Source organism: Lepidochelys kempii, chromosome 8 (genome assembly GCF_965140265.1).
Source record: "Lepidochelys kempii isolate rLepKem1 chromosome 8, rLepKem1.hap2, whole genome shotgun sequence".
Classification (NCBI taxonomy): domain Eukaryota; kingdom Metazoa; phylum Chordata; order Testudines; family Cheloniidae; genus Lepidochelys; species Lepidochelys kempii.
In genome coordinates this window covers 72,154,441-72,178,316 of record NC_133263.1, presented here as the reverse complement: position 1 = coordinate 72,178,316, position 23,876 = coordinate 72,154,441, and the positions used below count along the sequence as shown (strand labels likewise).

At 42.4% G+C, this 23,876-nt stretch overlaps 1 protein-coding gene across 3 annotated transcripts in view; it reads right to left on the bottom strand.

The window, feature by feature from the left end:
- Window positions 1-23,876, bottom strand: part of DPYD (dihydropyrimidine dehydrogenase) — a 543,036-nt gene that overhangs the window by 226,956 nt on the left and 292,204 nt on the right. For all 3 annotated transcript variants that reach the window (XM_073356962.1, XM_073356960.1, XM_073356961.1), the window contains 2 exons: window positions 14,331-14,515; window positions 5,031-5,246 (listed from right to left, as the gene is read on the bottom strand). In XM_073356962.1, coding sequence (XP_073213063.1) covers window positions 5,031-5,246; window positions 14,331-14,515 — 401 coding nt within the window. The remainder of the gene's footprint in view (window positions 1-5,030; window positions 5,247-14,330; window positions 14,516-23,876) is intronic.

Genomic DNA, 23,876 nt, shown 5'->3' with positions numbered 1-23,876 from the left:
ACTGTAACAACACGTACATTCTAAAATATTTACCATAGCATGTATTTAAGCACATAAATGTTCTGAGAGAATTTCAGATATGACTTACATTAGATCTTCTGTATGGTACAATTATAATGCAGTACTGCAGAAGAAAACATCTAATGATACACATAGGGCTGAATCCTACACATCACAAACAGAAGGTCCTAGGCATAGTGGAACTACTGTGGCTCTGCTGCATGGGGGGTGAGGCAGTGTTTGGGGAGAGACCTAATGCTACACGACATGGAGTAGTGCTGCAGCTCTCTGTGGCACATGGGGTACTGTAGGGGAGAGGCAAGAGCAGTTCTGGGTTTGGAGGAACAGAAGCATCATCTGTGGCACCATGTCTGCAGATCTGCTGTCCAAAAATCCTTGGGTAAGAGGGGATACAGAAACCTAGGCTGGCTCCCACTGGTTGTAGGACTGGCTGCCCTGGTGTTCTCAAATGGAATTCTGGCCAAAAAAAAAATTTACACCCATTCTTCTGGGCTGCCCAAGACTTGGACAGTCACATTTATTGGTGCGACCTGTTTGGAGTGTCTGTCTACACTGGCCTTCTGCACAAAGTCAAACCGAAAGGAAAAAAGAAGCAGCACCCCATACTGGTGAGTTGATGTGCTGCTTGCAGAGGAAGTAAAGCTTAGGTAAATTGAGGCCCTTGCCTTCTAAGTGCTTCAAGTCTTCATCTTGGCTCATGTCTTCTCCCTCCTTCTGGGGCGAAGGCTTCAGATGCAACTGTACTCTTTTTCCATCTCTGTCTCTGTCACCCTGTTCTTCTCTCTGACTGCATTCCATGACAGTTGTCAACTTGGGAAACTCTATAGTTGGGCTGTGTGATTTCTTTACATATTCTTCCCTAGCTATTGGTCAGGGAATCTGCCTCACCTCGCCCATTTTTACTAAAGTACCAAAAGACACAACTGTCCTTTCCAGGTGCTGGCACACAGACTATATCTCTGATACAGGGGAAGTCACTGGCAGCCACATAACGCTGGAATTGCATTATATAGTCACTACTAAGAGGTACATAGATTTTGCAAGAGCGAACCATTTCTGCTGCCACAGAACTCTCATAGCCCCAGAGGCTATTTTATGCTTGGCTCTTGAGAGTGTGTCCAAACAATTGAACACCCATGGCTAGCTTGGGTCAGCTGACTCAGGCTCATGGGGCTCCGGCTGTGGGGCTGTAAAATTGCGGCGTAAATGTTCGTGCTCAAGCTGGAGCCCAAGCTGTGGGACTCTGCAAGACGGGAGGGTCCCAGAGCCTGGGCTCCAGCCCAAACCTGAATGTCTAAATGTGATGCCTTGCAGCCTGAGCCCCTCAAGCCTGAGTCAGTTGAGCAGGGCCAGTGGTGACTACGCCACGGGTCTTTTATTCCAGAGTTGATTTACCTTTACTGTATATAAAAATAAACATTATAGGGTTGAGCCTGCATAGGGCAGGTGCAGAGCATTGTATGTAAATGCCAGGTAAAGCTGATTTTATTTGCTTTCTGAAGATAATGCTTAAGCCCGTGTCTTCTTGGACATGCCAACACTCTGCCACTAGCCAACTCCCTATTACCCAGCATGTATAAGAGTAAGTAAATTGATGCACAAAGCCAAGTCTGAGTCTTCCACTCCATGCAGAGGACTAACACACAGTTTTACTTGTGCCCATACATAACCTCCACTTATCCTTGCCCTACAGGCCAAGAGTTTCCAGCTCCCTTCTGAGTATTGCACAGGATTTATATCAGTGTAATCAGAAGCTAACTAAACAGATCAAATACAATTGTACATTATACTGACCTATATTATTCCAGACTAAATTGTAATTATTTGTTCCAGTGTTAGACTGAGAATCTCTGTGCAATACTCATTGTTGAAATAAGAACTGTTGCACCTCACTGAACTTGTCTTCCTATTTGAAATATTTTTAGTATTTTAATAGTATTAATATTTTGTTGTTTACATAAACAGAAACAATTGCATTTCTTTTTGCACCTAACATCTCTGTATCTCAAAGCACATCATATACATTAAGGCTCAACACCTCTGGGAGGCGTTGTCAAGAGTATAATGGTATAAAAATCACGTCAGTCAGCTCTTGGGTGGGTCATGACAGTTGTTCTATAGAACACAGCAATGCTACTCCAGAGTTTAGGGCCAGAAATGAATAACACTATATCCAACTAAGACTCCCAGGAAAATTTACCTAGGCAGACTGTAATAATCCAAGTTTGAATGAGTCAAGGGCACTTTGCCCAACCTCCTTTTCTCTTATATTAAAATAATACCATAAAATAATAATGACTACTTTCAGAACCTTGGTTTTACTGAACATCTGATCTGAAAGACATCAAGCAAAAGCCTCACCTCTGGTAGCGCACTGACTACTGGAGCCCATGATAAGTCACTGGTTCAGTACTGACTCTGACAAAAGTGCCACGTAGTGAAAGGCCAACAATACTTCCTGTAACGTATATTCCTCCAAAGAAGCCTACCCAAATACTAACCTAGCTCAAACCTGCTTAACTTATGAGATCTGATATAGTCACAGTGCAAGGTAACATAGCTGTAGGCATATGTGATTAATAAACAATTCTCAGTTTTGGCTGGATCCTGCCATCAACTTAGACACTCAATTAACTGAAATTAACAGGGAGTTCTGTGCAAATACTGATGGCAGGGGATGCTTCAATTAAACCTCTTCCCTTAAAATGTTTCAATAAGAAAAATTTCTGCTTGTGTTGTACTCAATGGGACAGTTCTGGATTTCCATTACTTAGGTATAAATCCAGAGTAGCAATGACTTCTGTGGAGTTACCTCATCTTGGTTGTATGACTGAGATCAAATTTTGGCCACACATATTTTGTAAGAAGAAAAGGAGTACTTGTGGCACCTTAGAGACTAACCAATTTATTAGAGCATAAGCTTTCGTGAGCTACAGCTCACTTCCTCAGATGCATATCGTGGAAACTGCAGCAGGCTTTATATATACACAGAGAATATGAAACAATACCTCCTCCCACCCCACTGTCCTGCTGGTAATAGCTTATCTAAAGTGATCATCAGGTGGGCCATTTCCAGCACAAATCCAGGTTTTCTCGCCCTCCACCCCCCCACACAAATTCACTCTCCTGCTGGTGATAGCCCATCCAAAGTGACAACTCTTTACACAATGTGCATGACAATCAAGTTGGGCTATTTCCTGCACAAATCCAGGTTTTCTCACATCCCCCCCACCCCATACACACGCAAACTCACTCTCCTGCTGGTAATAGCTCACCAAAATGACCACTCTTCAAGTTTAAATCCAAGTTAAACCAGAACATCTGGGGGGGGGGTAGGGAAAAACAAGAGGAAACAGGCTACCTTGCATAAGAGTTGTCACTTTGGATGGGCTATCACCAGCAGGAGAGTGAATTTGTGTGGGGGGGTGGAGGGCGAGAAAACCTGGATTTGTGCTGGAAATGGCCCACCTGATGATCACTTTAGATAAGCTATTACCAGCAGGACAGTGGGGTGGGAGGAGGTATTGTTTCATATTCTCTGTGTATATATAAAGCCTGCTGCAGTTTCCACGATATGCATCTGAGGAAGTGAGCTGTAGCTCACGAAAGCTTATGCTCTAATAAATTGGTTAGTCTCTAAGGTGCCACAAGTACTCCTTTTCTTTTTGCGAATACAGACTAACACGGCTGTTACTCTGAAACCTGATATTTTGTAAGGACACTCTTGCTACTCCCTTTCTCTTCTCACTTTACACTCTCTCTGGATGATCTCATTTACTCATATTACTTCAATTACCATCTCTACAGAGATGCCTCACAAATTTGCCTCTTTCCTCTTGATAAGTCCCCATCCATCCAATTCTGCATCTCAGCTGCCTCATTGACATCTTCTCACTGCCACAGGAAACTTAACATGGCCAAAGCTGAGCTCCTTATGTTTCCTCCAAGCTCTCTTCAAGTCCATCCTATTATCTGTTGCTTTTCAACACCACAATCATGCTCCATATTACTCAGACCTGCAACTTGGGGTTCATCTTTGACTCCTCCCTCTTCGTTTCCCCACACAGTCAAGCCATGTACAAAACTTGTTGCCTCTTCCTCCAAAACATTTCTAAGATTTGTATTTTTCTTTCAGTGTTTACAGTTAAAATTCTTGCTCAGTCCCTCAGTTTCTCATTTTGATTGCTACAACCTCCTCCTTCTCTTAGCCTAACACCCATTGAACCCACTGCCAATATGTACAAAATACTGCCATTAAGATAATCTTCCTTGGCCATCACTCTGACCTCATCTTACACTAGCTTCTGCTCTCCTACTGCTTCATATTCAAGCTTCTTGTCCTTGCATTCCAGGCCTTCAGTAAAGCCTTGCTCTTCCCTATCTTTCTGTCCTGTCTTATATTGCTACCATTCCTAAACTCCCCTAGTGATTCCAACATCTACATAGATACCTAAATCCATTGCTCACACAGTAATTTCTTTGACTGCATCCTGATAGCTCTTACATGTGGAAAGGTCTTTGTGAGCTGTTCAATTCAAATCCTGCCTGAAAACCTATTTCCATTATGATTCCTAAAAGGAACTACCTGACTAGTAATGGAAAGGCTGGGGGTTAAGTGGGGATAGTCTATATGTATTATCAGCAAAATAGAAACAAATTGTTATCAAACATTGTTTTATCAAAAGGAGGCCAACCTCCCCCTTGATTAAGCAATCAGAACCCTCTCCTGCTATACTTTGTCTATCTGTTCATTTTGTCTCTTTTAGACTGGGAATGCTTTGGAATGGAGGCTGTGCCTTGTTTGGAGTCTACAGCACGTAGCACTCGATGGGTACTGCCAGAAGCAAATAACTGAGTTAATAGTAGCCCTGGAAAAGTATGTAGAATATTAATAGAACCCTAAAAGCTTTTTAGCTGACTGGATCTAATACTTATTTATATTCTCAAAACATTTAGATCATGACTAGAACATACCATGAAATTACATACGCCTTAAAATATTTCCTTACCTTATCGAGAGAGAATGTTTTGGTCAGAGCAAATCCCCATCCTGCTTCAAATGCTCTTCGAATCATTGGGGAACTAGTAGTTGGAGTTGCACTGGCAAGACCGAAGGGATTTGGAAACTTCAGTCCAGCCACTTCTACACTGATGTCTACCAAATCAATAGGAGTATAGAAGAGAGGTAATTCTGGAGTAGTAGAAACTGCAGCACCATATAAAGACTGTAAAAACAAATATACAAATATTTTTGTCATCTGAATTTTATATGATTTCTTGTTAGCATGAGGGGAAAAAATCACTGATACACTTAAAATATTCTAATATTTATGCTTGCAGTGATGAAAACATTTAGCTGGCCATGGGCAAAAAGTCATACGTCAAACAACTTCATTTTAAAAGGGAACATGGTGTTGATGCTGAAATAATATTTCAGTGTATTACTCTGAAATAAATAAATAAATAAATAAATAAAATATTATTTTAAAATAAAATAACTTTGTTAAAACAACAGGTACAATGAAACATGCATACGTACAGTTTATCAAAGACACTCTGAGTTAATGTTCCAAGGCCATGGTTAATTGAGCCTTGTGAAGTCTAGACATTATAGTATTGACTAAAGGAACACCAAAGATAAGCAATGGGACTGAGCAACTGAGTTTTCTACTATAGACCACAATGCTGCAAAGATTTATGCCCCTTGAAGTTTAATTGAAGTCAGTGTAACAATTCACAGCCTGTGAATTAAATGTGAGCAAGTCTTTGCAGAATTGAGGCCTCAGTCTTACACCTACATTTATTTTCTTTCACAAGTAAAATCTTTGCTTCCCATCAATTTTAAAATAGATCTCTATTTTTTTTAAAAAAAACTGGTGCAAGTCTCATTTCTAGCAGCAACACATGATTTGCATTTTAATTATTAATGTTCTCATATTTTTAAACACTGCGGGAGAGAAGAGTTAATATACCATTTCCAAAACGACAACAAACATCAGTTAACACCCGATCAACCTCTGGGGCGGTGAGGGTACCTGGCATTCAATGCTGCAATCTATACTCATTGAAAGAGGTCCTCTTTAGAACCACTAGGACTATTCACATGAATAAGTGCTTCAATATTGGGATTAACTGTATCATACGACACAACTGTTGCTTAGATACACTAAAGAGGAAAGACTCCAGGAATCATAAAGAGTGAAAGTGTTTCACATGCAGTATCAATAAGCAACCTGTCATCACTGGCGGCAATATTCATCCAGGCGCCTACACACCATAAAAAAACAATGTGAATCAGCCATAACTGACAGTAGCACTGTAGTAAAGTACTACTCTATGTGAGTTTTGTAAGGATGTCAGAATCAGGCCCTAATTCTGGATTGGTAGCTAGAAACTGGACCAAAGAAGAGCAAACAATATAAATGTTGTAGCTATGTTTTCTAACAGTTTTAAAAATATCTCAGCCGGTTGATTTTTTTAAAAGAGAAAATATACATATGAATGCATGCGTCAATAAAAAAATTATAAGGCATTTTTGCACACGGACTCATTGCACATTTTATTCCCCAGAACTGACTCAATCAACCCTAACATAGCTGGCTTTTGACTATCAAGCAAATAATTTCCATTTACAAACGATAGAAATATTTGATTAGCCATAATCACTTTGAAGGTGTTGTTACAGTACAGCAATCCTTAAGAACTGACCAGATCAGTGGCTTTGCTTCACAATGCCTGGATCATTACAGGTGAGTTCTCTTGCTCTTAAGCATGGCAAACATAATGAGCAGGCAGCGGGCTCAGCCTTTGGAGAAGAAACACCCTAACGAGCTGGCAAATATAGGAGTTGCATGGATGGACACTGAGCAGAATCCTATCTAGTTCATGATGGATGGAATTACGGTCTGTGCCACAAACGGTATATCTACACTGCAATTAAAAACCCATGACTGGCTTATGCCAGTTAACTTGGGCTCATGATGCTGAGGCTAAGGGGTTATTTAATTGTCGTGTAGATGTTTGGGCTCAGGCTGTAGCCCAGGCTCTAGGACCCTGTGAGGTGGGAGGGTCCCAGAGCTCAGGCTGCAGCCTGAGACTGAATGTCTACCCTGCAATTAAACAGCCCTTTATCCTGAGTCCTGAAAGCCTGAATCAGCTGGCACAGGGCAGCTGCAGGCATCTAATTGCAGTGCAGACATAACCTAAGAACCTTGAACTTGAGTCAGTAAAGCCAAAGGGGAAAAAAAAGTGGAGGGGTTCTCAACTCCTTGAGAAGCACAAACACACAAAGAAATCTCTTATGTAAGGACGGAGCTGATACTCCAAGAACTCTGTAAAATCTTCCAACCCTTGAGTTGCTGCCCTTTGTTTTGTTTTTAAAGAGCTTATTTACTCCATTTTTCACTTATGCATGTTACTACAGGGCTGCGGCGGGGATGAGAACTACTATAGATTTTTCATGGGCTTTAATTAAAGAAAGTCTTGATGCAGAACCTCAAAATCTACTCGTGTCCTCCGAAATTTAAAGAGCTATATTCAAATCACCTGACCCTTTGTATTTTCCTCCCAGGTAGGGTCCAAATCCAGAAGTGGCATGACTCCTGGGGCAGACTCCTGGCTGGTGTAACACAACTGAAGTTAATGGAACTATGCCAACAGAAAATTTGGAGCTGTGGATGTTCTCTAAAATGGAAGAAATCACCTGAGAAAAGCTGATTTTGTTAGATTCCAGCCATTTGGGACCAAATTTCCCTGATGTAATGACCTTTTTCTGGGTAGTGCCCTTTACATTGCTAGCCATAACAAAGACAGCAAGAGTATGGGGGAAAATGAATTACTGAACTATTTCCTTCCATACAGGCCACTCAGTGCACTCAAGAGATTATACTCCCCAGAGCTCTGGGGTATGTCCACACTGCAATAAGAAGCCTGTGGCTGGCCTGTGCCAGCTGACTTGGTCTTGCAGGGCTCAGGCTAAGGGGCTGTTTAATTGCAGTGAAGGCTTTCGGGCGCGGGATGCAGCTCAAGCTCTGCCTGTGGACTGCTCAAGAACTGCTCAGTCCTGGTATGCCTCAAAACAGTCGTTATTCAAAATTCAGTATTTGATTAGTTGCGTAAGCCATGTCGTCCTGTTTCTGTTTCCTGGCCGCATGACTTAATCTTCAAAAGCTACTTCCACTGCCACATGAAATGAATTTGGTTTCAAATGAATCTTAGCTAAAGGCGACAAAGGTGCTTTCTGTATAAATAAAACGTGGCTTGTGCAAGACAAAAAACCCTCCTCTAATGAAAGGAATTTGGGACATGCAGATTGAATGTGCCCATGTAAGAACAGGAAAGCTTTGGGGCATGCTGGCCTGCAAACTAGTTGATCACCAGGGTTTCCAACCATCCACTGAAACACCTCCAACTATAGACCTTTTCCCCTGACATTAGGATTCTGCACTCTCTCTACACCCTTGGTAAACTGCCTGGAGAGAGAAAAAAGATGAGACTCCACCTAGATGCAAAAATGCACTGACTCCACCAGAAGCTGCCTACTCCTGGTGCTCTACTCCCTGTTAATGAGGGTCACTGCTGTCTGTTTTGTCATAGTGGTTTGGAAACCACTTTTACAGCCTGAATACCTCCAACAGCCTGATACTACATTTCCACACTTCTGATGATCGCTGGCTCGACAAGGTGGTGTCTAAGATGCATCTTTCATCCCAAAAGACTGGCATAGGTGGTGACAAGAATTAGGGAATCCAGGGGAGTAAATCAAAAGGACAAAATATGCACTGCTGTAAGATGAGGCCGAGGGTTCAACAGTCAGTAGCAATGCTTCCTGCAGATTTATCTTCCCCCCCTCTTGTCACACTTCCTTTTGCTCTTTTTTTATGTTTGTTTTGCTTCTCATAACCTCTCTGTTCAGCACAATGCTCATAAAGGAATTAAATTTACTACTTCATGATGTGTTATTTTCTCACAAAGCAAACTTTTCAAAAAATTAAAATGCTATATAGGTTCCTAATAGGAAAAAATAAGCTTTATAATAAAGATTGACCTGACACTGCACACACAGTAAAAGAAAACCTGTAGGCAAACCTTTAGAAAAAGAAGATTAAAAATGCTTGCCAATTCTTCTCTAATTTGCTTTCAACCAGTTGAGTCTACAATCGTGGGAATTCAGATACCTGGTTACCGTGTCTCTAGGATTCTTTGAAAAGCATGCCAAAATCCACAAACATTTTGCATGCATTGGTCTTCTTTCTTCTGATCTGGATACTCCTGCAGACAAGACAGTGTGCTCTGTAGTGAAGAGTACAGGACCAGGAAGATCCTGAGTATTAAAACGTTCACACTGATTCGCTGTGTGGCCTTGAGCAAGTAATTTCACCTGTCTCTGTCTGTTTCCCTACCTGTGGATAACTACTTGACCACCTACTTCATGGCATTAGTATATATAGTCAATGTCTACATGGTGCCTTCAACACACAGAGCACTAAAAAAAATGCTAAGTTTCATCAACACAACTGGTTTACTGAGAGCCTTCTCCTCTGCAGCCTGGAACAATTTTCCTGCATCTTTACACTTCATTGATTCTCTCATTTAAAATCTCATCCAAAAACACATCTATTCTTCCTTGCCCATACTCACTCTCTTTTCTATTGTTTAGCTGTGTAATTCTATTATTTACAATCAGTCACCAAAGCATTTTGTATGAAAGACACTATTCAAATTAAACAATTGTATTGAATTGCAGTGTATTATCGCCTGTGTATCCTTTAAGAACTTGAATAGGCTTTGTAAATATGCACTTATTCATTCTAAAATTACATATTTGTTGAAGCACAATAGGAGAAGTCCTATATCTCAGAGATATGAATTAACACCATACTGATACCCCTTTTGACTCAACCTGTTACCCAATATTTGAGGACTTGGGGGTTGTTTCCTTTAGAACAGTGGTTCTAAAACTTTTGTACTGCTGACTCCTTTCACATAGGAAGCTTCTGAGTGCCACCCCCCATAAATTAAAAACACATTTTTATATATTTAACATATTATAAATGCTGGAGGAAAAGTGTGGTTTGAGGGTGGAGGCTGACACCTTGCAACCCGCCCATGTAATAACCTTGCGACCCTCTGATGGATCCCGACCCCCAGTTTGAGAACCCCTGGTTTAAAAGAAGAAATTGATGATGGAGTCAGGTATTTCTTCAGTGCAATCTTATTTATTTACAAAGTATGTACAAAGTCTTATTTTCCTAAACACTGCAGGAATTAACAACAGGAGGTTTTTTTGCTCACAGTCCAAGCCTCTTTCGAGCCAGCACCACAGAAAATGCTCTCTCTCAGGGCCACACTCCCAGTGCTTTTCTAGCTGTCTCCTTGCCTTTCTGTTTCTTTCTACCTGCTTCCTGGTTGTTTCTGACTCACATATACATGCAGCTGAAATCAAATAACTCACCAGCTACCTTCTGTTTGCATACAATTTAGTCCCTAGGGCAGCATTTTCCAATGTTTCGGCTAACATTAAACAAGGGGGACATTTAATTGTTCCCTCATTTAGCCTGAATAGAAGGCAGCCAACATGGCCAACAGCTTCAAAGATAAGCCTGAGGAAATGGCCAGTCTTCATAAAAGAAATACGGTCCAGGCTCACTAGATATAAAATTCACATTATTTATTTATTGCATGGGAAAGTTGGGGGGAGATCTGCTTTAAGTAGAACAATACCAGTGCCCTTAAAATGGGGGATGTACTGGCCGCCACTTCCAGCAGCTCCCATTGGCCTGGAGCAGCAAACTGCAGTCACTGAGAGCTGCGATCGGCCGAACCTGCAGACGCGTCAGGTAAACAAACTGGCCCGCCCCACCAGGGGCTTTCCCTGCACAAGTGGTGGAACAAGTTTGGGAACAACTGGTATAACTACATCACTCTGGAGTATGGAAAATCCACCCCCCTCAACAACGCAGTCAGACCAACCTAGTTCCTAGCCAGCGCTATGTTGACGTGAAGGCTTCTTCCACTGACAGAGCTACTGCCTCTTGGGAGGTGGAGTACCTATGCTGACAGGAGCAGCTCTCCTGTCTGTGTTGGTTGCATCTTTACTAACCCCCTGCAGCACTGTAAGCTTAGATAAGCCCTAAATAAATTAAGCACGGAAACCATTACATGTTCATGGCATAACAAACAAAATCTAGACCTCAGGAAATAGTCTGAGTGGTGGGCAGCCTGGTAAATGGGGTTACTTCTACATGGATCTTTATCTTCCTCTAACTTTGAATTACACTGATTCTATTTAGAATGTAGAGGAAAGTTCTAATGGAACAGTCAGACCAGGAAGGGACAAAAGTACTTCCCATCCTCAGTTGGTTTTGTCTGGTCTTGTTTACAGAGACCATAAAGATACAGAGTTCAGCCAAGCCTGTGCTTTTCAAGCTGGTGGAAGAATGCTGAGAAGCAAGGAATGTTTGGTTTGTTACTGATGGAGAACGTCAAGTGTGAGATCAGCCAAGATGCTTCTGTAAATAATTCCTAGTTTTGAACATAAGGCATTCCCTTTGGAGAGCCCTTGACTCTGGAACTCACACTTCTCTTGAATGCATGCCAGAGTTTGAATGATTTGAGCTTCAGGGCACATGTAAAGTCCATCTGTTTGCTCAGCCTTTTGCCTGAACTAGGCTGAGATGTGAGGAGTGTGCTGTTTAAAGAAACGACAAGCAATTAACTGGGATGCTGTTTTTTTTAATTTCACATTTTATTGTGGTCTAGAATTGTTTGGATTGGTCTTTTGATGCTGCCAAGCGTGGACTGCATGCTAGTTATATTTTTAGTGGTACTAGTACAGTCAGTGGCTTGGGAAACGGGCAATTATTTTTTATAAATACAAATAGATACATTGTACATGGAACAGCTGAAACCTAAAATGAGCCTTTTTACTAAATCAAACACTAAGAATGTGAAGAAATTGTCAGCTTTACAATCCTGTAGATGAGAGAAAGTCAATCTATTTCATGAGGGTATTTTTATCTAAAGCAGGGGAGGATTCAACAGTTAGTTCAAAATTGAGGAACAATTTACATATATATGTATGTGTACCCACACACAGAGCAATGTGTTAGGCATATAAATGCTCGAACATTGTGATCTGGCTCTAAATCACAACTCCCCTAAAAATGAAGTCCCTGATCCTGTTACTAAGATTGCAACTGATGCAAATATTGGTAAAGTAACTGCCAAATTATAGTCTTCCCCACCACAGCAGCCAGATTTTACAGGGACCATACATCCAAATAAATGCCTCTTGGCTACCCATTCATCTAGCAGCTGGAAAGATGACACTTGACATTTGGAAACTTTCCTGTGAAGATTGCTGCAAGGCTTTCCCATTAGCTTCCTGGTGAGACTGTAAGGTCGAATAAGCTGCCTCAAACCTGCAAAGGGTAACCGAAGCACTCTAACATCAAGTCTGTTTGATTTAAAATTCTAAATTCTCAGGCCACAACTTTTCAAACTCCCTTTAAAATGCTCAGTATATTCCACTATACTGAATGTTTCAGAGGAATAAAAAAAATGTCCTTCTACGGCAATGCAGTTATAAGAGATGCTTTGAGTGATGCATGTTTTCATGAGAAGCTGGAGAGGGAATAAGGAGAGAGGGAGGAGATACCCTCACGAGGGTCACAGAGTTGCCAAAACAAATGTACTCACACATCAAAGCGTAGAATGTTTAACACTAAGTATTTGGACGGGGTCTAAAAATACAGCTGACAAACACTGCTTCAGTATAAATGAGAAATATATGTACTGATAGCGAAAACGAGTTTTGAGCCATACAGTATTTTTATGAAGCCACAGCAGACTGAAACAATATGAAGCTTCACACACACACAGTGTCTCATAAGGGGTGGGGGGGGGGGAGGAATTGCACTGCTACTACCTCAGTTATTCAAATCCATTTTCTTTAGAAAATATTTTCTTTTCTGTTTGTTCCAAAGAATTCTTCGTACTACAAACATTTTTTTAGTGGCTGCCTTTCCACACAAAGGCCAAGGTCTCTGCTCTGCTATGGTCCCTCTGCACCTGATCTAAGACTAGAGCTTGCTCACTATGCCTGTTTTTACATTAAACCAGGGGGAGAGAAGAACAGATCACAGCTCTCACTCTGTATCATCTCTACAGCATGCGAAGGGGAAATGCTTAGTCACCTGGTTGCTCAAGGGTTTAAACCCATTAAACCCCATTTCTTTGCACTGGTTTTCTCCATGAATTAGGTTTTGTATTTGCCTTGCTCCAGTAGCCCCATTATCAGATTTGTCAGAGCTGTACTGCAATCCCTTTTTTGTGTGTGCGCGCGCACACGTGTTTTGTCAAGCATTGGTACACTTGCACTCTATAAATAATAGGATCTTCCCCATGCAATAAGAGTGACCCTATTTAATTTATACCTTCTGTGCTGTTCAGAGGTTCTTTTTAATATTGATGGACTCCCCCCCCCCACATTACCTAAATCATATTTCGGCATATATCGATTATTGTGGAAGAAGCCATAGCAGACCAGAGACCTTGGTGGAACTCTGAGTTGGAGAGAAGAATATTCTTAAGATTTACACATTTTTTAAAAAAATCTAATTTCAATGTACCAAAGCCATTTTTGTTACTATACATCTATAGTTTTAATTATCTAATCCAGAGGCTCTCAAACTGGGAAGCGGGCCCCCCAGGGGGGCACACAATGCATTTGGGGAGAGAGGGAGAGGGGCATGAGAAGCTTTAGGGGGGAAAATTACTGCGTACATCTGATTCCTCCCGACATATCAGGTCCTCAGATGGCGCTGTGCATTTTGACAGATTTCTGTTAAGCTTGAAAAGAATTATACAAAGCCGTTGCCATCTGTACATTAATCCATTTGCTATGACATGGTGTGCACATTTAATTGTAAGCATCAAACACAATCATAGTTTTGCATTTGCTCTTATTACAATGGATCACTGGCTCTGTTTGAATCAATGCTTTACTGTTTTTAATATTTAGTGAGCGCTGAATGTTGATTCTTTTTTTGTCAGTATATGTACTTGTGTGGCAGGAGGGGAAGGTGTAAACTATTACAGCCACAAAGAAGGGGGGCACAATAAAATAAGTTTGAGAATCACTGATCTAACAGATTTGCAATGCATGTGCTCAAAACCTACATATTTAATTCTAAAAATCCATGGCAATTGTTTCAATAACCAGGAAAAAATCAAACCAATAAATGTGTGTGTGAAAACAAATATTAAGTTGCAGCTGGAAAGGAAAACTACTTTTAAAGACCACCCACCTGTATGTATCTATGCATATACCAGGAAGCTTGTTTTCCATCGTTCACTGATTCCACTGTAGTGTTAGCTAAACCTCCAATGTCACCACCAGCAAAAACCCATGGTTCACTGGTTTGCATGGTCTCTGGATCCACTTCAGGAAGACCCCATCTATTAAACTGGATAGGATTCATGGCTTCTTTTACTGTATTTAAGTGAAAGATAAAAAGGTACTAAGTAGATGATCTGGAGATGGTTTAACAGCATTACTAAGCAATTGTTGCTACAATCCACTGTATATAGACAATGATAAAAGTAAGAAATAAAACATTGTTTTAAAATGTTGGCCACTTATGCTAGAAATGGGAACCATTGTTACAGTCTGTATCACTGTGTTTCTACTTTGACTTCCAGTAGAGTTAATCGAGAAGTGCATTTACTATGGCGATTCACATGCAAAGGTCCAATGCAGGGGTGGCCAGCCTGTGGCTCTGGAGCCACATGTGGCTCTTCAGAAGTTAATATGCGGCTCCTTGGATAGGCACCGGCTCCAGGGCTGGAGTTACAGGTGTCAACTTTCCAGTGTGCTGGGGGGTGCTCACTGCTCAACCCCTGGCTCTGCCACAGGCCCTGCCCCCACTCCATCTCTTCTGGCCTCCTACTCTGAGCCTGAAATACCCTCGCCACCCCCCCCCCAAGTTTCCTGTATCCCACAAAACAGCTGATTGGGAGGTGTGGGGAACTGCTGATCGGTGAGGCTGCCGGTGGGTTGGAGGCGCTGGGAGCAGGTGTGGGGGAGAGGAAGCGGATAGGCGGCTGCTGATGTATTACTGTGGCTCTTTGGCAATGTGCATTGGTAAATTCTGGCTCCTCAGGCTCAGGTTGGCCACCCCGATCCAATGTCTAGCATATGGAATGAATATGCAACAAGTGTCACAACAGAAACCATTTCTCAGATGTCTGCTAAGTTAGGTATTTGCAAGAGCTAACTGTACAGGAATATCATGCGGGGAAGAAAGAGGTGGTGTCAATTGCGCCAGAAGGAACAAACTGACTCTGATACGCTATTGATCACTTCCTGAGCACGAACTACAAATCCTGCACAGACTTTATATTGAGATTTACAAGCATACTCAGTGCTGGCTTTCCTCACCTACATCACTGGGAGTTTTACTATTCATATCAATGGACACAGAGTTAGGCTAATGTTCTGCACTTTTGAAAATCCTGCCCTAGTCACCATTGGTGAACAAGGGGCATTCTCACCTTCTTTTATCCTAGCATCATCCATTCATCCCATCCTCATTTGTCTATGCACTCACTCACATTGTATCCAAAATACCTTTCTACTTCCCAGCACAACAAACATATACACTTAGTAGTTTTCAAAGTTGTTGCCCTCCCAGCCTCTGACTCATGTCCCCTTGATCCAGACACAGCAGTGAAATGATGACAGACATATGGATGGATTTTAAGTGGCAGGCTGCAACTTTTATTAAACAAACACAGGGGAGGGGCCCTACTCATCCATCACCCAGAGCTTCCTATACCAGGCATATAATTGGGTCCAGTGTGGGGGTTACAGGGCTCTTACCATATAACCCATAACTTGGGGTAGACTCTCCTCAGCCTACCCTCCAGGACTCAGCTTGCTCTGAGTCCTACCATCCTTCCCCTGCACCCCCCCTCCTTAAGAGAGACAGAGGGATGGGGACTTCAGCCCATGAGGGCCAAAAGGTCTGACCTGACCTTGGCCCACAAGCTCTCATAAGCCCAAAGCCCATCACCACCATCCCAGTATTTTACTTCTGGGAACCATTCATTTTATCCTTTTAACCACATTGGAAACTGGCCACAAGTTGCAAAACATTAACAACTCAACCAAGTACCTCAGTTAAGTACTAGGTGAATTCCTGCTTAACCCACTAGGTCTTGAAGGTGCTTCAAGGAAGGTGAAAAACACCCTGGTTCTCTGCCAATTGGCCCGTAGGAGAAAAAATTCATTCCTGACCCTCAAACAGGTGATCGTGGCATTTGTCAGGATGCATTCTCAGAGTGAATAGTGTGGGGCTGCTGAAATGGAGCTGAAAGAGGATCCACAGGGCTCTCACCCCAGGTTAAATTCTGGGAGCTAGGGAATGCTGGAGAATCAGCACCCCTCTCCCCTACTGTCCAATCAATGCCAGAGACTCCAAGGGGTGGGGAGGAGCTACCTGGTAACCCTCAGCAAGTGTCTCCCTTCCTTCTTGCTGAGGCTGTCCCCTTTCACCATCAGGCCCCTCATGTTCCCCCACCTGTTGAGGCAGATGAATGGCATTTTTGAAGTTTAGAACTGAAAGAATGATTTTCCACATCTGTTCTTGTAACAGTTTCTTCAGATCTTCAATATTTATACACAGCAATGATCAAGAGAGTCTTCCCTCACAACAGACATGACCCTCTGCCATTTTTAGAAAGTTAATTATTTGGCAATGATTGTAGAAAATTTTGAGACAAAACCTTTTTCCACCTGAAAAAGCTGTTTAATTTAAACTGAAACTTCCCTGGGGAATATGATGATTTTGACAAAATTTTGCTTCTGAATTTTTTTTAATAAAAAAAGCAATTCAACAGGGTTAAGAAACCCTCTCTCAACATTTTCAGAATAAAATGTTTTACTTTTTCATTTCAGAATGAGTTTTTGGATTGAATTTTTTTTTATTTTTTATAAATATAAACATTTTAAAAATAGCAAGTCAAAATCAAAATGAAATGTTTCATTGACTCCAAATAATTATTTTCGGGAATTTTGTTGTGTGGGAACTTTTTGAAATTCATTTCAGTTCCAAGCAAGCTAGATTTCGAAACTGCAGGATCTCCCACATTACTCTAGGAATTTTTAGCATGCTGTTCTGTTTAATCTTTCTATTTTAGACACCGTTATCAAAGTGTCATCTGAAACCTCCCAATCTTTTTTTCCCACAATCTTTAATGTATTTATTTTCACAATGCCCCTTTGAGGTGCAATTTTACCCATTTTACAAATGGGGAATGAGGAACAAAGAGATGTGGCCTAGGTCACACTGGAAGTTCGTGGTGGAAGAGCAAACTGAATACTGGTTTCCCAAGATCCTGGCTAGAACTCTAGCCACTGGACTACCGTTCCTTCTCAGCCTATAAATCTCCATCCACTCTTCTTTTTATTTTAGGAAAAGCAGGAATACTATCACAAAAAATCTCCAAAAAACACCCACAGCGTGGTATCATTGACTGACCACCTGCTTTGGGAGAAGAGGTCAGGAAAAAGTATGTGTGTGCGCGTGCACATGTGTGCATGAATTATATGCCTGGAGACGACTGAAAAATAAAAAAATTAAAATAGGAGTGTTACAATGTTAACTACAGAATGGGAAGCCCAAGTGCCTGATTCACCACGATGTTAGTCCCGTTTTATGCCATCGCAATTTCAGTTGAGTTACACTGACGGAAATCTGGAGTAATGCAAGGGTGAATTAAAGTGTAAATTACATGGGAAGAAATATATGCTGTTCAAACACAAAGCAACTATTTTCTCCTCTTTTCCTATGGAACATTATTGCAGAAAAGATATCCTTAGTTCTCTTATTTGTTACACACACAGAGCAGATGGACAGATTGTACATAAAACAGAAGCTGAAATGCACAGAACACCACACTACTTTTTGTACTGCATGGAACAGTACAAATGGGACATGAATACAAATAACGAAACTTAAGGTCATCCCACCACCATCTATTAAAAGTCATCTTTCTCAATACCAAACAATTTTTAACTGTGTATTATTTTCCTACTTTAACTTTTAAATTTGCTTCTTTATAAATAGAAAGACATTTTAATTTATAATGAAAAAATATTTTCGAATAAATACTTGTAGCAAATCTTGAAGCCATGTATCAAAATGAGTTATTTTTATATAGCTTTAACTATATTGTGACACCCAAGTTTCTGCAATAAAATGCAGTTTAAAACTGCAGTGTTCCTCAGGGACATATCACTAGCAGATGCAGATTGCCAAGGTCAATTAAACTGATGTAGCTGTGCTGTCACATATGTAAAAGAGAAACCTGCTAGCATATGACAAGAATATTTCTCAGTATTTATAGAACAATGTCAAATATGTGTTGTGTTTTTACTTGAGATGGGCCTAAGTGTGTGTATTTTGGGTTGGCAAAACCTCAGTCAGGTTTTATCTTTGCAAAGTCAAAACCAAAACCACCTGTAGTTTTAGGTTTGGATTTAGAGATTTAGCAATATGTTGGAATACACATTTTTCTCTGCTCATTTGCAACGTTGCCAATTTACATAATCCCCTTCCTCACTTAAAAAATTCTTACCCTTCACCTAGAACTATAATGGAGTAAAATAAAACAGCATGCAGCCGCACAGGCTGAACATTATGAATCTACCTAGTATAGAGGAGCAGTTGGACCACATACTGTATGCTGTTAATGGCCTGCATTGCCAAAACATGCATAGGTCCACGCAGTAAGCCAAGCACAGGCATTACCAAAGTACATGTAAAAGCACACTGTTAGCCATCTTCTAACACTGCTAAGACACAGACATATGGGAGTCTGCCACCAGCACTAATATATGAGAGCAAACTCTTAGTATTGCTCAGAGGTGAAAGTAAGCCAGTACGGTATACCAGTAAGAGGCGGTGCGCCGTACTGGGACCAACTTTCCCAAACGGCAATTTAAAGCCCTGCGGTAGCGGCGGCGGGGCTCTGGAGGGGATTTAAAGGGCCAGGGCAGTAGTGGCTGCTGGAGCCCGGAGCCCTTTAAATCCCTACCTGAGCCCTGCTGCCCGAGCCCTGGGGTAGCAGTGGTGGGGCTCTGGCAGGCATTTAAAGGGCCCCTGGGCTCCAGCCACCACTACCGCCCCGGCCCTTTAAATCCTCCCCAGAGCCCTGCGGCCGAAGCCCTAGGGTAGCGGCGGCAGGGCTCCGGAGGGGATTTAAAGGGCTGGGGTGGTAGCAGCGGCTGGAGCTCCGGGGCCCTTTAAATCCCCGACGGAGCCTGGCTGCCGCTACCCCAGGGCTCGGGCTGCAGGGCTCAGGCGGGGATTTAAAGGGCTCAGGGCTCTGGCAGCTGCTACCACAGAGGAACCCCAGGCCCTATAAAGTTCTGCCAGAGCCCTGAGCCCCAGGGTAGCGGTGGCAGCCGGGAGTCCCCAGAGCACCTCAGTGATTTAAAGGGCCAGGGCTCTGCGGCAGTAGCAGCAGCTGGAGCCCTGGGCCCTTTAAATCACCCCTGAGCTCCAGGGCTCCCAGCCGCCTCTGCAGCTGGTAGCTCAGGGGTGATTTAAAGGGCCTGGGGCTCCCAGCCGCCACTACTGCAGCTGGAGCCCTGGGCCCTTTAAATCAAGATTTAAAGGGCCCAGGGATTTAAGGCCCCGCCTCTTCTGGTTGAGGCCACACCCCCTGCTCAGGACTCCGGCATACCGGTAAGTCCTCTAACTTACTTTCACCCCTGGTATTGCGCAAATATACGTTCAAGCACACAGCAAACCTACAGCCCTTCTTTCATATCCCCTCCCAACTTCCTTTCCAGGCCCCAGACCATGCCCTCCCCTTCCAGAAGCATACACTCTCTGGGGATATGGAGATAATTGGGAGCAGGTGGGATTTCTGCTGGACGGAAAAACAGGTGTAGAGTATCTCTTTGTGTGAGAGCGGAGTACATTCAGAGTCAAAATACTATACTGGGAAAGAAAGATACAAGCACAATATACTCGGTCACATATTTCTTTTCACTCTTCAAATACCTAGGACCCAGATCCAAAGTGCTTTTCGCAACCAAGTTAGATCCAAAATCAAAGGCAGCAGTTTGGATTCAGTATTCCACACTGTAATACACTCTCAAAACTAAATGAAAATGGTACCAGTTTGGGCCTTTATCTATGTATAAAGCAATAAAATAGAGTAACCGCTTCTGGTGCTGAAACTTGACACCGTATTTCACTTTGAAAAATAGCTGCTAAACATGCAAAATAATTGCTTTTCATAGTATTCTTTGTAAAGATTAGTGTCCTAGCTTATTATTCAAAGTTTAAAGACTTACTGATTGCAAAAAATACATTTGTGGTTGAATTTGGCAAAAAAACCCAAAACTAAACTAAAGCCTGGACACTCCTAGTAGCTGAAAACAAAAATATCTGAGAAGGTTTTATTTAAAAATATTTAAACAATCACAATATCACACCAAACATAACCTTCAGACTGAGGCATTTTCTTCAACTTTGAAAAGGAAGTTTCATAAGGAAAATGCAAAAAGATCCTTAACTATAGTGGTATTACTGGGAATACTTCAGTAACATTTATGCAGCAATACATTAGCTTTCATTTAATATCTCAAACTGACTATGGTTCTGGAAAGTATTTGATCATTAGGCCTGTGACCAGAGCTTTCTGGAGAACGGAAGGCTGTGTTGTCTACCGGGAGCTAAGATATGGGATGTGGACCTGGGGCTGAAGAAGATCCTAATCCTAAGCAGGAAAGAATCCACTAATTGTCCTTCATTTGGGAACAAATAATACTGTTAAAGTCTCACTGGGACACATCAAGAAAGACTATGTCAGGCCGGGGAATATACCTAAAAAAATGGAGGCTCAGGTGATCTTCAGTGGGATTCTACATGTCTCTAGAGGAGGAGAGTGAAGGCAAGACAAGATTATGATGATCAATAGATGGCTGAGGCAATGGTGCTATAAGGAGGCTTTGGGATGTTCAACCACTGGGAGGCATTCACAGACAATGGACTGTTTTTATGGGATGGGCTCCATCTGAGTAGGGAGGGTAATGGGCTTCTGGGATGGAGGTTGGCACAACTGCTTACATGAATTTTAAACTTGGAATTTGGGGGAGATGGTTGGGAGATGCTCATGAAATTTCCATGCCTGATTCCGATACTGAGTGGAAGGAAAGTCAAATAGAAGAGAATACAGGAAAGGCAAAAGGAACAACAGAGAGTAGGAGAATGCACAACAAGGGGAAATATAGTGCCAAAACTAATTACAGTAACCGTCAAGTAGGCAATACTGGCAGTAAAATTACTAGTCTGGTGAGGAATTAAAAACATTGGTAAATGTTAATTGGGATAAAATACAAGAGACAATGGATCATACTGAAAGATGAACTATCAGGCTAGAGAGAGGTTACTAGTGGAGCTCCTCAGGGATCAGTCTTGAGTCCAGTCTTATTTAACATTTTCATTAATGATATTGGCACAAAAAGTGGGAGTGTGCTGATTAAATTTGTGGATGACACGAAGTTGGGAAGTATTGCCTATATGGTGGAGCACTGGCATATCATATGAGAATATTTGGACAACCAGAGGATGCATCAGGCAAAGTATTTCCAGTAGAGAGAGAGAGAGAAGTATTACTACTATTGTACAAGGTACTGGTGAGACCCCCATCTAGAATACTGTGTGCAGTTCTGGTCTCCTGTAACAGGGTAGGCACACACCTCTCACAAGCGCCCCCCTTTGGCCAAATGCATCCTTGCAATCTCTCAGTTTGGAACGGGGTTGCACCTGCTTCTCACAAGCACCCCCTTCTGTTTGGGTGTGAGCCTGCTGTTTCTTAGTTCTGGGTTGGAACTGGGTGGCACTCACCTCTCACAAGTGTCTCCTCCCCCCCCATCCTCCAGCCGATGGTTTGTTCTGCGCGTCTTCAGTGACTCAATCCTCTGCCTGAGTCACACTGTCTGTGGGTTGAACAAACAAACAAAACCCTTCCAAGGTATACAGTCTTTACTTCCTGCAAAGGCTTTCTCCCTGGAGACACTGCCCTCCTGTAACAATCCATCGCGGTACCTTCAATTGGTATGTCCTTTTCGACAGCCCTCCCTGGGCTTAGTCTTTAACTAGATCAGCGGGGCCCATCACAGTACCGTCGCCTGGTCTGGCTAGGTTCTGGGCTTTTACATTGCTAAGTTCCTTCAGCCAGCCAGGAGCTCCTTCTTATCTCCCCCCATCTTCAGCAGCCCTCCCCGGGCTCAGTCTTGTCCACACTGTTGCTTTTCCAGCCATCCAGGTACCCAGTCCTCCCTCTTCCAGCTCCAAGCAACAACTGACTGTCTCTGCTGCTCCTTTTTTATATGGCTCTCCTGGCCCAACTGGTTGTTCCAGCAGCCCCTCTGATTAGCTGCTTCCCATGCAGCCACTCTAGGCCACCTGGAGGACTTCTCCTCTGCTCTTTTCTGGGGCAAGGTGAGACAGGGCTGCGAGGCATTCATCAGGGGGCCTCCGGACCTTGTCCACCCCATAACATCTCCCATGTTTAAGGAAGATGAATTCAAACTGGAACAGGTGCAGAGAAGGGCTAGTAGAATTATAAGAGGAATGGAGAACCTACCTTATGAGGGGAAACTTTAGGAGCTTGGCTTGTTTAGCATAACAAAACAAAGGCTGAAGGGAGATATTATTGCACTCTATAAATACATCAGAGGGGTAAACACCAGGGATGGAGAAGAATTATTTAAATTAATAGTCATTGCTGGCCCAAGAACAAATGAACATAAACTGGCCATCAACAAGTTTAGGCTTGAAATTAGACATTTCTAACTACCAGAGGAATGAAGTTCTGGAACAACTTTCCAAGAGGAGTAGTGAGGGGAAAATTCTAACTTGTTTCAAGACTGAGTTTGATAAATTTATGGGCGTAGGGATATGATGAGGTTGCCTACAATGACATATGTCCCGGCTGCGACTCTTATTTGCAACTATCTCCAACACTCAGAGATGTGACACTAGATGGGGCAGTCTCTGAGTCACTACAGAGAATTCTTTCCCAGGGGTTGGCTGATAGGTTTCACCCACATGCTCAGGGTCTAACTGCTTGCCATATTTAGGGTTGGGAAGGAATTCCCTCCCTGCCCCCGATCAGATTGGCAGAAAGGGATAGCTCAGTGGTTTGAGCATTGGCCTGCTAAACCCAGGGTTGTGAGTTCAATCCTTGAAGAGGCCATTTAGGGATCTGGGGCAAAAATTGGGGATTGGCCCTGCTTTGAGCAGGGGGTTGGACTAGATGACCTCCTGAGGTCCTTTCCAGCCCTGAGATTCTATGATTCTATGAGATCCTTGGGGGTTTCACCCTCCTCTGCTGTGTGGGTCACAGGTCAATTGCCAGTTTGAGCTAGAGTATATGGTGGATTTTCTGCAACTTGAAGTCTTAAATCAAGATTTGAGGACTTCAGTAAGTCAGCCAAAGATTATGGGCCTAGTACAGGAGTGAGTGGGTGAGGTTCGGGGGCCTGCAATGTGCAGGAGGTCAGACTAGATGATCATGATGTTCCCTTCTGGCCTTACAGTACATAAGTTATTGCCTGAAGCCAGCCCATCTCAGCATATAAGGGCCTGTGTGCTTATTTTAAGTAATTCTATCCTGCCAACCTAAATTCCGCTCATTGGGTTCATCTGGATGTTATCAATGTTCTTTCCCTGTCCTAAATCTTTGTATATTTTGACGTGTGATATTGATAATTTGTGTTTTAATGGTTAAAAAGCTGTAACCTTTTGAATCCCAACATCTAATTATCATCT